A 16,029-nucleotide genomic window follows, 5' to 3' on the forward strand; every position below is an offset into this window, starting at 1 on the left:
TGAGTGTAATCATAAACAACTTAGTTTTATTCCACTGTCTCTTCAAACTTATTCAGTGGTGGTAGGGGACTATATGTCTTCCCTCATCTGCATGAAAATTCAGGTATCCTCATAATTTCAGATTACTATTTTTTAATATATAAAGTCCTACAGTTACTTCAAACAACCACATATAGTCTTGGCTCAGGGATTATAATCCATCCCTATGTAATAATAAATACTATCATCTTAATCAAAAGATAGGACTTCCTCTTTTCACACACTCAAGGAAGGGGGAACAGAGGGAGGAGAGAAAGAGAAACAACGTAAGTTTCTAACTTGGCCGTCGCTGCCATTTATTAACTGGCATCATTCTCTCTGTGCATGACAAATGTTTAAACCCAATTTTTATCCAGTTAAGGCACTGTGTATGTTGTTAGAGGCCACCACCACACTGAACTGGTCCTATGCAGTTCCGTAAGGGTGTCATTCATCTCTAGGTCCCTCAGTCCCCTAAATGTCCTACATAGTTAAGTATGGATGCTTGATTTAAGTTGAGTTTGCAGTGAGACTTCTTCATAGATGGTGTTGCATGCCTCCATCAGAAACACATAACGTCTGCTTGGCTGCATTTTATGATGCCAGCCCCCACTGATGATCATGATCTAGACTCCACTTCATTAGCACTGGTAATTTGGTGACATTCCAACTATACCATTCCTTATTCTTTTTTTTTTTTTTTTTTGGCCAGAAAATTTAGATGAACAGAAAAGTTCCCCTAGTGAATTAATGATGATCCCTAGGAACAGTCTGTATGGGGAAAGTCAGGAAAATGCTTGATTTCACCCCTTTATCCTTTGCTTTTGTCCTTTAAAAGAATCAATTCCCTAGAATTCAAAGGTGAACCATGAATTTATTTTTTAGCATTATTACAAACGTATTGATTTAAACATATATGATTTGTTTAAATACATTGATGTAGGGTATATGTAGTGGTGGTTGCATTTTAATACTTTTGTTGTAAGCATCTTCTTCACATTTAATATCAACACCCAAATAAACATTAAGAGAATGTACTTAACTATTTCTCTAAGTCCAGGTAAAAATTATATGAAATCGTTTTTTGTGTGTGAAAAAATGTCTAAAAGTAATGCACACATCTAGTGTTATTTATGATTGCCCCAAAATAAGCTATTCTGTACCTAAACAAACATGGGGGACATGACATTGCTCTAGGATTTTCATGTACTTTGAGAATCAGGTCACTCTGGTTCTAGTTTTTATAATATTTAAACATTTTAAACTTTCATGCACATAAAGTCCTATTTACTAATATAGTTATTTAAGGACCTGCTTTAAAGGAAATTATTAGGGATCAAAATTTTACTTGAATTTAAGTTTTTTCAATCTTTAATTCTTTAAATGAGAATGTCATAAAGTGTCTCTGCTTATCTCTCTCTCTCTCTCTCTCTCTCTGCCTTTCTTTCACACACATATACACACACATATAGTCAAGAGGAGTCAATGGTCAGTGGAGAAAACTAACAAATCTAAATCATATTCCTTGTCCTCAGAAACCTCCGTAATGTAGCATGAGAGAAAGATGTTTATTCAAAGATGTAGAATAATTTGAATGTTGCCAAATTTCTCAATCTCAATTCTATACTATCCCTGAAAAAAATTAAATCTGAAAAAAAATGCATTTAAAAATTAGCTTTCTATACCAATGCACTGCAGAATTCTCCCAAAGTAAAATGCAGCACTTTTGTCAGGTGAAGAAGCCTGCACAAGAAAGAGAGAAAATTCTTACTATACAATTATGATTCTATTTCAAAAGCTTGACATGAATCTCTTATAAGATTCTAGAACTTATTTTTAAACAAATGCTTGTGAATATTTGGGGAGAAAATAATGGGAGAAGACAATGTCAGTGTACAAAAACTTTGAAAGATGTTGTAAACACTAATGTAATCAGTATGGCGACCTGAATAAGTAAAGGGGTCATTAGCCCCATTGTACAGAAAAGCAAACAAAGAGATATTAAGTAACTTGTCTGAGGTCACATGACTAAGAAGTAGTAGAAATGGAATATAAACCCAAGAATTCTTCCACCATAATCTATGTTTTAAACCACTAAAATACACTGCTTTTCTTTTTTTCAATTTTTTTCAACAAGAACCATTTTTTCTAAGTCCTTATGATATCATTGTGAATTTATTAAATAAAATGTGAGAAAAATATTGATTCATTCAGGGAGATTTGGGGTTACTTGATGAATGATACCTAAAGAGAATCAATTAGTAGAACATTTCAGCCTATTAGGAATTCTCTAATGACAAGAGGAATTGATCTCTTGATTTATACTGTTTATTTTCCTCAGTGATTTTAAAGTAATACAAGTAATATATCCTTTTACAATTTGGAAATGATACAAGGACTGTATAAATAGTATGAGAGTTTAGAATGTTAATACTCAAAAGTATCTAAAGAACAGGCTTCAAGCTATGAAATGAATAACTCACAGAATAAAAGGCACAGCATAGGGAATACAGTCAATGATATTGTAATAGTGTTGTATGGTGACAGAGGGTAGCTACACTTATGGTGATTATAGCCTAATGTATAGAGAAGTTGAATCACCATGTTGTACTGAAACTCGTATAACATTGTGTGTCAACTATGCTTAAATTAAAAAGTTAAGTATCTAAAGAGCCTAGATCAGTGGACTGGGAAATACACTTAATATGGATAAATGCAAATTCCTAGTAAAAGTAAAAAAATAAAGAATTGGCTTAGTACAATTTCATGTTTAAAAGGCATGAAATGTACTAAGTCACACACACACACTCACAACAGTTTTGTGAATTCTGACTACATTTATAAGCTGTTGTCCACAACTGAGGTTTAGGTTAGTTCCAGCATCTCTTCACTAGCCAGTTCACTTCTAGAGTATTGTATGGAAAGGACTGGGGTAAAGAGGGTGATTTTTCAAAAAAGGTCAACCAAGAAGCTTGATGAAGAATGGTCAAAAGAAGTTAGAATCTTGTGTCTGGAGGAAAGAAACACTATAGTTACTACAACAGAGGATTTATAAATTTAAATGGCTAGGACACAGAATTAGTAGACCTTTTATCTTCCAGGAGAACATAATAAACTTGAGGTAGAAGCTAAGGAAGACCCTCTTCATTCTTGAGTTTGCTGAAAATAGAATAGGCTTTCCACAAAAGCTGAGCTATATAAAAATGGGTAGGGAGGATGCAAAAATTATTTTGCCACTGTAGGGAAAGCTGGATTACATAACGTCTGATGTCTCAAGTCTATGTCTCTTCATTCATAACATTCATAGAACATTAAACAGTAAAAATATATGATTCTCAATGATACATAATAGACTAATACAGAGCCCATAATAATATAATATATACTTACAGGCAATTGGCTATTAGGAATTCAAATTAGAATTATTGTCTAAACAGTATATGCCCATTTCCTCCTCAAAGTTATCTTACTAAATTATTTCCAGTAGTCCAAACCAATCAGCCGGAGAAAGTCTAGATTTAATACTTTGGCAGACTCCATCATGAAGGCTTCTTTTAAAGCAAATAACAATGATACAGTGGTACTGTCTTCATCTCTGTAATTTTCATTTCCTCATGTCCTTTAATTTTTTTTATTTTTCAATGCCAAAACCCATGGCCCCATCATGTTTGAGAGTTTAGTTTGAGCCGCCGCAATTATCCACAGCCTAAGATTCACACGGGTATGAGTTCATTGTAGTTCTAATGCAGGTACCAGCATTTTTTTATTTTTCTGTAAAAAGCCAGCTAGTCAATAGTTTATTCCACTCTGCTTTGTATGTGAAAGTAGCCATAGATGTTATATAGAGAGAGTGTAGCTAACTCCCAAAGCCATTTTGTTTATAGACACTAAAATTTGAATTTGATATAATTGTCATGGGTCGTGAATGACTGTCTTCCTGTGATATATTTCCTCACCCACTTTAAAGTGTAAAACCATTCTTAACTCATAGTCCATGCGAGAACTGGAAGAAGGGTGAATTTTACCCATGGACGACAGCTTTTGGACCCTGTTCCATTGCATGTACTGGTGTGGTGTGTACATTCTCATAAATAGGTTTATGAGAAAGTCTTTGGAGCTCCTTTACCTCCTAGAAACAGGTAATGACAAAAAGTTTTAAAAGTTTGTAACCCTGAGAGCATTGTTTTCACTTCCCTTCTGTCCTATAAATTCTTTGGACATTCTCATGTAGGTTGTTTTCATTTTAATTCTTATCATTACTCTCAAAAAATGGAAATGGTACACTCCAGCACACGGGAAATGCCTCAACCTTCTATTTTCCCTTCAAAAGCTATTTGCCTTGTTTTATCATTCCTTCAGATGGGGGAAATCTTCTTGGTATTTAACATTTTGCTTTTAATCGGCCTTCATAATTAGAATCTTTTCAGGCAAACAAAGTTGCAAGCACTATTCTAATTGCCCACTTGGGTCCCATACTATTTAATGTGACATAGGGGTCAAACATTTTCTTTAGGGAAAATCAAACTTCCCCCAAATTAAGTTTAACTAATATATATCATGGGAGTTTACTAAACACTGCTTGTGCTATGAAGTCTTCTATATATAAATTTAGGCAGGTTTTTTTATTAACTTGTTTTCCCTAATATTTGGAATTCTATAAAGAACTTATTCCTTACCCTTATCCTCCGAGGCTGTACTCTCGAATTCTCTCAGGTCTAATTTTTTTTTTTTTTTACCAAAAACTGTTAGAATTATCTTATGCTTTTCTTGAAATATGGTTAGTCTCTATGATCTTTAACATCAAATTTAAAAATATATAGATGGCCAGCCTGCAACGAAATGGGGCAATGGGCCCTTCCACACTTCCACGGTGGCCAATGGAGCGTCACTTTGATGTGTGCAGTTAAAACTACCAGCTTGTATTATTAGTTATAAATAATAATTTTTAAAACCATCAGGTTTTATTTTCTCTAATCATTCTTAATTAGAGCCATTGTTTCTTATTCAGCTATTATCACCATTTATATCACCACTGCTTTCAAAAGCCCAGAATTTCCTTTAACCTATCCATAGCCAAGTTTCTGAAAATATTTGCCCCGAGAGATTAGAAAATGGGCTATCACTATATTGTAGGAGGTGTTGGCACACAGTTCAAGACACAGGGCTTTGTCACTTTTTTTTATTACCTCTTTGCATATTTCCTTCCTTTCTCCCTGTCTCCCTCCTCTCCATTCCTGACCTTAATTTAAGAAACCAAAGGAATGTTGCTGACTTTTCAATAATCTAGACTGTTTTCTAAAGGTGCCTTCCAGAGGAAACCCAACTGCTTCCTCCTACTTACCTAAATGTTGACAACCAAAGATTTAGTAAAGGAAGTTTCACTACTTAAGTATTCTGATTAACATTGGATACAACATACACTATTTAAAAAATATGTGTGTATTTAAAAGTTAAAATAAATCAAGTTTTCTGATGTAATTAGAGTCTTCTGGATCCAGACATATGTAAGCTACCAGCTAATGTCCAAATTATCTACAGTTAATAACTAAGTCACCCATTATGATTTTAAACTGCTAAAATCTGTTTCTCTGCCGTAGTTTTACTTTAACTACGATTCCATATCTTGTCTAAATGAGGAACTACAAAATTCCCAGTTTTGAGAGTAAAAATTATATAATTATTATTATGAGGACGATTCTCTATAGTAATAATTACTAACTTTTTTAAAAAATGAGAGTAATCACATCCTATAACTAATCCTTACTACCTTTTCATTTTTTAAAAATAGCTATCGAGTACAATGATAGGAACACTTAGCCTTTTTTCTTCAGCCAAAATCTCCCTCTAGGTCACTTCAGTGAGTGAAGCAATGAGAATGTTGAATTCTCAGTAATAACTATTACCAAAAATGGTCATAAATGGAAGTATGCAGTGACATCTTGATTAACAAATCCTTTGGTAACAAAGGAACCCTCTGAAAGTCACTCCGAATAAAGAGGAATTTTTAAAAGTTATCTTCTTGGTTCCTGGCTGATGACAATGTAGCATTCATTGGCATTTTCTCAGCTGAAGATTTTTAAGAAGTTGATCTTGGTTTTCTGTGATACATATATTTTTTTCCTGGTGAGGATACTTCAGAAAATGGTGAGGGACTAGTATACATCTTTGCTTATAGAGCCATTGTTATAAGAAAAATTGGTATTAGCATATTATTCAATGTATAATAGTAATGTATAAGTATGTATACAATGTATATATACATTGTATACTTATACAATGTATAAGTAGTAACATGGCCTTTTAAAAAAAAGTATGACATTACCTATCATTTTGGTATAACACGGAGCATTTTCACTGCCCTAAAAATTCTTTGTACTCTCCCTATTCATCCCTGCCCCACTCCTTGGCAACCACTGATCTTTTTAGTATCTCCATAGTTTTGCCTTTTCTAAAAGGTCATTCACTTGGAATCATACAGTGTGTAGCCTCTTCAGCCTGGCTTCTTTCACTTACCAGTATACATTTAAGTTTCCTCCATGTCTTTTCATGACTTGATAATTCATTTCTTTTTAGTTGTGTATAATATTCCATTATACAGTGTCAAGCGTTTAGTTAAGCTACTCCAATAGTATTGCTGCCTAGGCATCCATTTTGTTTGGCCAACTGTCCTGGAGGGACCTTAACTGACAAAAGCCCCCTCTTGCAAGCACATGCCCTAGATAACAGCCACAGAATCACAAGTAAATGTAAGCATGTAAGCCCTTAATAGGACTTCTTCAACAGCACTTGTGAATAAAGGTCTCCTCCTACATACAAGCCCGCTGGAGCTCACCAAAACTATGCTCTTCTGGTTTTAATTGCCCAATCTAGGCCTAGCCTGGGAACCTCGAAGCATTCTACTGTTGGGCCCTGACACAGGCATCTGTCCCAGATGCTGCCTTGTTCTCTCTGTACTCCACCTTGACCTCCCCATGTGGTCCTTCAAGGTATATACCCTGAGGTATTTCCACCAGAACTTGTGAGTAATAAGGTTTTCTATTTCAATTTTTCTTACGGTTTGTGTTGGACCATGGCTCACCATCAGTCATCCCTATGTTCCACTTAACAAATGTTAAATTAGCAAAGTCATAACATATAGATATACCACTTCTTTTTAATCCTTTCACCTACTGAAAACATCTTGCTTGCTTCCAAGTTTGGGCAATTATTAAAAAAAAAAAAACTGCTATAAATATCCATGTGCAAGTTTTTGTGTAGACATAACTCTTCTACTTGTTTGAGTAAATACCAAGGAGCTGGCAAAATACATAATCCTGTGGTAGAAGTATGTTTAGCTGTGTAAGAAACCATAAAACTGCCTCCCAAAATGGCTATAGAATTTTGTATACCTACCAGCAATGAATAAGAATTGTTAACAGGACTTTTTATGTAAGGCATGCTCCAGAGGCCTCCTTAACTCAACTGTATTATATTCAGAAGAAAGAGGTAATGATTATGTCATATAAGGATAAGCATTAGTATCTTTTACTTAATTTAAAAATTAATAATGTATTCTGACAATTCATTTAAAGGAATTTTGTTTAAGTACATATTATAAAATAAATTAAAGGTACACATTTAAGGGTATACACATACCCTCCCACACAAGGGGAAAAGAGAGAGAGAGAATTGTGCATATATACACACACACATGATCTTTGTATAACAATAGTGTTATCTTCAGATATAGTGTATTGTTGAATCTATAAAAAGCATTCAATTTTATTATTTTGTTTAGTGTTTACACCTATACTGTATTACCTACTTTTTATATGTAGAATAGAATCAGAAAGATTGAGTCACATGCTCAAGGCAACAGGGCAGAACCATAATTTAACAACAAATCAGCAACTATTTCCTATACCTTAAAGCTCATAAACCCACACACACATACATTGACATGCATGCATTCATGCACACAGTCATATATTTATTGAATTTGAAATATATAAATTAATTTCCTACATCCATCTCTCTCTTAATAGATAAAAGACAAGGGCCCCTGGATGGCTTAGTTGGTTAAGTGCCTCACTCTGATTTTGGCTCAGGTCATGATCTCACAGACGTAAAGTCAAGCCTTGCATCAGGCTCTGCCCATGGAGCCTGTTTGGGATTCTCTCTCCATTCCTCTTTCTCTCTGCACCCTCCCCTGCTTGTACTTTTTCTCTCTCAAATAAATAAATAAACTTAAAACAACAGATACAACACGGAATTTAAGATTGGCCTAATCTAATACTGTACCCCTGGCTCTGCCTGGTTCTAACTACTATAAGTGATTTTTCTCACAATTTATTTACTATCATCTGTTTTGAATTTAGAATTACTTGTGGAATAAAAAAATAGACTTAGAGGTAGTGGCTTAAGACGATGTTTGGCATAAGCCAAAACAGTCACGTAAGAAAACAATTACCTTAATAACAGACGTCTCAACTCTGGAAGGGGGACTCTGAACGTGAGCTGCTGCCGCCATATTTGCAATGGTGCTGAGATGGTTCATCTGGCTCATTGCCATGGTGACAGACGCTGGAGGTAGGCTGACGGGAATTAGAGGGTGGGGCATCATCATAAAAGGAAGTTCCAGTCCTATAAAAAATGCACAGATCTCATCATTGCTCTGTTCAAATAAAACTATGAAACGTAGTGTATCTCATTTATGAAAATGGTAAAGGGCATAAATCATTGAAAATTTAAGCATTAAAAAACGTTCTAATAATGATTGCCAAAGGAAAAATATTTGTCCTCTTTATATGCAACAATACCCACTCACTACTCAGGGAAATTAGCTTTGAAGCTAACCAGTTCGGTGCCATGTTTTATCACGTCACCATGCTCCATGCGTTCAATACAAATGGTCAATTCGTTGCTGCATTATTCTTCTGATCATTCTAATTCTTGCTTAAAATGAGGGTTTTATTTAACATATCACAATCAGTTATCTAAATGTAGTATCTCTTCGTTATGTCCTACATTTTACAATATAATGATTGGATATTTTTTTCTGGTCAACTGCCATTTTTAGTACCAAAAAATACCATTATAGAATTTGGCAGAAGGTGGCTCTGCTTGAGATGGTGGAGAGGTTGCCTAAGTGGAAGGCTATTAGTTCCAGGCATGTGGGGGTGGGTAACAGAAGCCTGAGATCTCTGTGATGGGCAAGAGGACAGTGGTTGCTTATCCCAAGAACCATCACAGCTACTTGTGGGGAATGCACATAAGCAATTTGGATGCAATATTATTCCAAATCTTCTAATAATTTATTTGAAATGAGGTTTTAAAAAGTATATCACATTTCGAGTTGGCCAAGTGATTTCTTGGAAAATAACCTCAAGTAAGTACATTTCCCCTAAACCATATTTTTTTTGTTTTTCTTTTTCTTATATAGTTCCTCAATTAAAAAAAAATTCTACAATATTTATCTTTTTGAGTCTAATCTAGTTTGAATAACCAAATTAAGATGAAATGGTCTCTGTTAGATACCTAGAGAATTAATTACTCCTAGAAGTGAAGCCCACTGGTAGTTGTAGTTATTCTTGTATTAAATGATATTCTAGCCACCATTTAGAGTTAAAGTTCCTCACTTAATTCCACCACAAATCCTAAACATGGAATTATAAATGCCCAACTCATTTAGACACAGCACAAAGAGCCTAAAAGATCACTTTACAAGGGTTAATAATGTCAAAGCAATATATTAAATATGTGTGCATCAATAAATATATCACCTTTATTCAACTACAAAGAAACAAAAGTTGATTATGGCAATATAGTGTCAAAGTAAAAACAGTACATTTGAGAGCTTTCATTTTAATAATGGGGCCATGTTTTGGATTTCAGTAGATTTTTAAACACCTTAATAGGATACACCTTAGAAGGTATTTATGAATAATTTCAATTTAGACATGTTCCCCAATTAAATTAACACTAACTTATTTACTGAATCTGTTGAATATACAAACAACCCCCTTGAAGAAAATTTTTGTAATGTCCCTGTCAGCTTAATGAGTTTTCATTTCTTAAAAAAGGAAAAGAAATAATATTTTCATATAATATACTTAGAAACAGCAAAGTTGGTAAAACTCCAATTTAAATGCTTTAGCTCCATTAAAAGCTTCATTGTAAAATCTCTATGACATAGTTTTTAATGAAGAATACTTAGTTACTGCCATGATTTTTTTCCATTTACTTCATGAAGACAGTTAAGGTTCAATATAAATTCAAACTCATTAGCTCAATACTGTCTGAATCTTAGAGTAAATTGTTCAGAAGTGGGTAATGAAAACTCAATTCAAATTCTTCAGCAATCAAACAAAGCAATTTTATTAAACAATGAAAAGAATCAATTAAAGTGGATATCTTTATTATCTTTATTATTTTACAAGAAACCATGACAGCTTTTGGCTAAAAAAAAGTTTATAGCTTCATCCAGAAATGACTCACATAAAAGAAATTTCTCCAGCTTGTTCCTACACTATGATATAAAAGTTCACTTCCATATTCACAAATGGATCTACTTTATTTCTCTACTCACACCTTTTTGATGCTTATACCAAGGTCCTAGTCAAACATGCAAAAACTGTAAGTATGTGAATTTTTCAAACGTATGATGTCAAGAAAATATTTGATGGCGAAACATGATAAAAATTCGACTCCACAATGCCTTTATCGAGGTATGTGCAAATTTTTTCTTTAAATGTTTACTTTTTATAGTATCATTTAAAACAAGTGTTGAGGCATAATCACTGACAATTGGTATCGAAATAACACTTTGGAATAAATGTTATTTGAAAATGAAAACTGGATAGGGAATTTATAATTAATGGATAATTTTCCCTACACATTTCATTTAAAATACCAATAAATGCAAGCATTACATTTTCATAGTATGTTGCTTATTTGAAGATAATTGATGGACTGAGTACAGAAAAATACTCATATTCATTATTTTAAATTCAGTTTGATTTCTGCTTATATCTATTATCTACTTTTGTTTCTCTGTTCACTTGAACCAATTTCTCCTTTTATTTGAATTCTGATTGCCAGTTAATACATTGGAAAAAGTCATTTTTCCAAATATATTTCAATTTTACTCTCATAGTGGAGAAACACTGCGATTATTTTTTTCACATTATCAAGGTATAAAATATTAAGCCAAACTTCTGATTGAATCATTCTGAAACAGATTATAGACAAAATACTATCTATTTTCACATCTCTTTTGCATCACAGGGTATTAGTCCCTTGTGTGAGGGTAAATATCAATCATCCACATGTGAATTTTCCATAGCAAGTTGATAACACTAGATTGGATTTTCCCACTACATAAAATGCTCCTAGCCATCTCCACCAATCATCATTTGTTAAATACTCATGATGTTAGCTCGTTTGGGTAATAAATAGAGCAAACAATTAAGAAACTAAGTCTGATGAAAAATATACAATATATAACTAAGTCAGCTGTAAGTGATTTTTGCATTATTTATAACATCCTTTTCCTATTAGCATGAATAAATAAGAATTGAAAATAGGCCATTTCAGAACAAGACATACCCATAGTTATTAAAGGTATGATTTCAAGTGCTTTGGTTTAAGCCAATATGTTTAGTGATATAAGCCAGTATATATGTACTATGCCTACACGCAAACATATATATACACACTTGTATACCTTTAAAATTAACATTTACTACTGTGACCACAGGAAATCTTGCAAGAGACAGAAGATAAAATATATAGGAAATTCTACTATTTGGTAAGGAGAAACAAACAAAAAAAAATACCTGATGCATCTCTCTTTCCCCATTCTTATTGAATCAAACTGTTTCTTGACTTTACAGTGGAAGAACAAGGTGAAGGTGATATAGCCTTCAGGTCCCCAAAGAACATATACTATCGTAGGTTGTCAAGGCATGTATGTAAAAACTCATAAAACACAATAAAATTATAAAATGGTTTAAGCAAAGGAAAATGGTCATGGGTTCATGAAAAGACTCAGTGGATCCAACTGTTGATTACTTGAGATTTGTATTCATATTTTAATGTCAGGGGGAAGGAACTGAAGGGAAAGAGATTTCCCATACCTAGTCTTACACACAGATTGTGGAGAGGCGCAGGAACAGTGTCAGGCTAGACAGCTGCTTACATAGGTTCAGCTGCAGGTAGAACACAACAGGCGGCTGCTATATGCTGAAATTAAGAAGCGTACCCACAAGCACAATGAAGGCCCGCTATTAATGCTATGCCATGATTTTGGTGGAGTGAAAATTAACAAATGGAGTCTTGCAACACACACAGCCAGAGGTAAGCGGGTACATAAATGTAAGAAAGGAAGTTGAAATAAAATGCCTGATTACCAATTCTGTCTCTAGCTAAAAACTATTAATTCTATAGTATCTTACTATACTATAGTAAGGATTCATTTACCTGCCTAGGTATACAGATATTAAGAATTTATCAATAAAAATGTACAAATATCTGGAACTTAAATACAAAAAGCGATTGTGTGTTTAGTTTTCCTTTGTGTAAAAAGAGGTGTATCCTTCAGGGACAAGCAGAGTGATCTTAAGATCTAGTGTAACTGAAACGTGAATTTGTAAAGACTGGGTATGGAACTTTCTCTGCAATCTTACACACTTCCCACCCCAACATTAAAACATAGCTATACGTTCTGAAAAAAAGCAAACAGCTGGATGCACTATCTCCGTCTTTTTACAAGCTCAGACTACTTTTCTTGGCTTGCTCCAGTTTATATTTTGTCTTAGTCTGTGATACATATCTTATGATGGACCAAGTTTTAAATGCAGAAATATACTGCTTTGGGGAGAAACCCTTAAATTTTGAAAGCTATCCCTACTCTAAAGGAAATCAGATTATGGGACATTCAGAACTGCTGAGTTACAAATATTAAATGGCTTTCTTTTTCCTCTAATTTGTGCCTTCAAACACATTTTGTCAAGGCTCCCTTTTCTGCCCCTTAATAACCTTGAGTATTAAAAAATCCATTCTAGTTAACGCTTATCTCTGTTTCTCCATCTCTATCAGCACTAGCCATCCCTAAGAACCTAGGTGGCCTGGAAGACAATGGCTTGGTTAGTTTTTCATCCATCCTCCTTCTCTCCTTCTCCTGGATAGTAGGATAAAGGTCTCCGACTCAACCAGTTCCACCTCAAGTTCTCCCTGCTTCTACGACTATGCCTATCAGCCACTTACATCTTCCACATGGCAGATGCCTAAATGCTAAGTATCTCCTACTAAGTCATGCCTGATCCTTTAAGAGGGTCCCTCCCAGAGGAACTTCCTAGAAGCACGAGTCACTAACAATGGAAATCTTCAGCTTCCTGCTCTTCTAAACTCCCCAAACTGCCACTGCCACTTACCAATAAGGTCCTTCTCTTGGTGTGGGTCGTCTTGTTCCGATGATGTCCACTCTCTAGCCTGCCACCTATCAATTCCTTACCCCCCTGCTCAAATATATACAGAAAACAGATCAGCAGTTCACACCAAAACAAAAATCCAGCTCTGAAATAAGGGGAAGGCACCTGTAAACTTGGAAAGCCTCCCTTCAACTGGTGGTGTGGAAACGCTCTCAAAAAGAGATCACTGAGTCACAGCCCTCCCAGTAGATGCTGTCTCTTCGCTGCAAGGATTTCTTCAAATCCCCTCTCTCTACGGTCATACTCTCTTATAATGAGGCAGGAGGATATTTGTGGGGCCTGGATGATAGTTAAGAGAGGCTGGTTCAGGTGCTATTGATAAGTAGCAGCTGCTTTTTACTTTCTTTAAAATGAGGGGTACCTGGTACCTTTTGTTCTTGTGTGGGACCACAGGAAAAATTCTACTGAATATCTGGTGACATGGTATATTCAATAGAACCAACAATAAATATGGCTAGAGTATAAATAAAATTTTAGTAATTGATTCTTGTGAGTAAACTGAAATAAAGGAAAGAAATGTGAATCCTCAGCATTTGGAATGTTATTTTGCAAATCAACTCAAACAATTATCAATTGAGACAGAGGTGCGAAAAAAAAAGATTACCATGAAAAAATAATTAAAGAAGGATTAAATGTGTAGATAATCATTGGCAAAGAAAGATCACCTTGTTTTGTGGAACACAATTTTTAAGTAGAAAAGAAAATGTAAAATGCTTTGGGAAAGGATATTATTACTGTTTAATTTAAAAAAACAACAACAACAAAACACAAACTTGGTTATGTGTATGAGTGGCACCAAATATCCTAGCCCAGATAATCATATTTACTATTCAACCCTGCATATATCTAATGAGGATATATTAGAGGAATAGATCCCAAAAAGGAACACCATAGTGTATTTTTATGAATTTTAGATAGAATATATGTCAAACACAAAATTAAAGTGACCTGTAAAAAAAGAATGTCTTTCAACTACCGTGCATTAAAATAGTAAAAGTACATGTAAATGTTATTACCCTTTATACTTAGGTAACATGTAACTATTCATTCAGATCTTCCCACAGGCTGACCCTGATAAAGGAGGAAATCTCAAAGGGACTAACGGTCACACCACCGCTTAGTGAGTGACACTGATAGACTGTGACGGGAACCTGACATTGTCAAGATTCGTTTACAATGAAAATGATGGCAAGAGCAGGCATTTACTACATACCATTGGAGACCACTTAGAAGGATGTCAACACTACCTTAACAATGGAAACAAGACTATTCAGTGAAAGCAAATACTAGTCACAGACACTACAGATGTTTAGTTGTTATTTCAAAGGTAAGTGAGAATATACAAGTTACTTGCTTTTTTCACCTTAAAAATGAAATATAAAATGTCAGCAGTACTCCTAGTGTTTTGCATAAACAGGAGACACAGTTCTCTCCTGAGTTAATGTAATGTAATCTTTTTAAATCTTTTTTCGTCTGGATAATGATCTGAGTTGATCTACGTTAGCATATATAAACACTGAAATCTTTTGGTGTTTTGGTTCAACTTCATCAAATTACTTTATTTTAGAATGGAGAGCAAGTAATATTTTATGGGAACAATTAATTAGGGTCACAATTAAAAAACAAAACAAAACAAAGCAAATAAAATAAAATAAAAGTAAAATAAAATAAAATAAAAAAATAAATAAAATAAAATAAAATAAAATAAAATAAAATAAAATAAAATAAAATAAAATAAAATAAAATAAAAAACATTCCAGTTTCAGTGCAGTGCCTCAGCAAAGAAAACACCACAAATGCCTCCTGGCTGGTATTGCAAAATAACACCCACAGAGCAGGACATTTCCAGAGTCTAAAATTTGTATACATACACATCTCATGTTTGATTTGGAACCGCTGGGGAAAAACAAATCTGGTTGGCTGTTATGTAACCAATCCTGCTTAGCTTATGTTCTAACATCAACTTACTTTTTTTCCTTAGAGGGAAAGAATAGTATTTCCATGAATTCTAACTATCCCACTACCATTAAATAGGAGTCATTTAAGTAAACATGTTACTCTCCCAGCAATATTTAGATATATTTTCTTTAGTTATCTATCATTAATTAAACTTTACTCTCTGTTACCTGTTAAATATTTGTCCATTAGAAATTTAAAACTCTTACAATACAAAAAGGCTTCTATTTTACCTGTGATGTTTTCTTTTGAGAGCAGAGCTATTTTGACACATTATATATATTTTTGACATATATATATATACATATATATATTCTATATATATATACACATATATATCGATGATAATATAACATATAGATATATATACATATACATATATATTGATGATAATATAACATTGGTGCTATTAAAGTCCCTGGACTCATCAGAACAATGCCTATAGCCAGATTTCTTCACCAAGTGGAGACATTTCTATTTCCTTGCATATTCTGCAAAGCTGTTGAAAGTGGCATAAGTTAACAAGCTATACAAAGTGACGTATAAAATACTAGAATCAGAGCCACTTATTTTTTTTAGTTGAGTA

The 16,029-nt window shown here is 33.9% G+C and overlaps 1 protein-coding gene across 1 annotated transcript in view; it reads right to left on the reverse strand.

Annotated features, from left to right (window-relative positions):
- Positions 1-16,029, reverse strand: part of DACH1 (dachshund family transcription factor 1) — a 431,702-nt gene that overhangs the window by 125,761 nt on the left and 289,912 nt on the right. The window contains exon 4 of the mRNA XM_027064982.2: positions 8,468-8,640. Within this exon, the coding sequence (XP_026920783.1) occupies positions 8,468-8,640 (173 nt within the window). The remainder of the gene's footprint in view (positions 1-8,467; positions 8,641-16,029) is intronic.

The sequence above is a fragment of the Acinonyx jubatus genome, chromosome A1 (genome assembly GCF_027475565.1).
Source record: "Acinonyx jubatus isolate Ajub_Pintada_27869175 chromosome A1, VMU_Ajub_asm_v1.0, whole genome shotgun sequence".
NCBI classification, from domain to species: Eukaryota; Metazoa; Chordata; class Mammalia; order Carnivora; family Felidae; genus Acinonyx; species Acinonyx jubatus.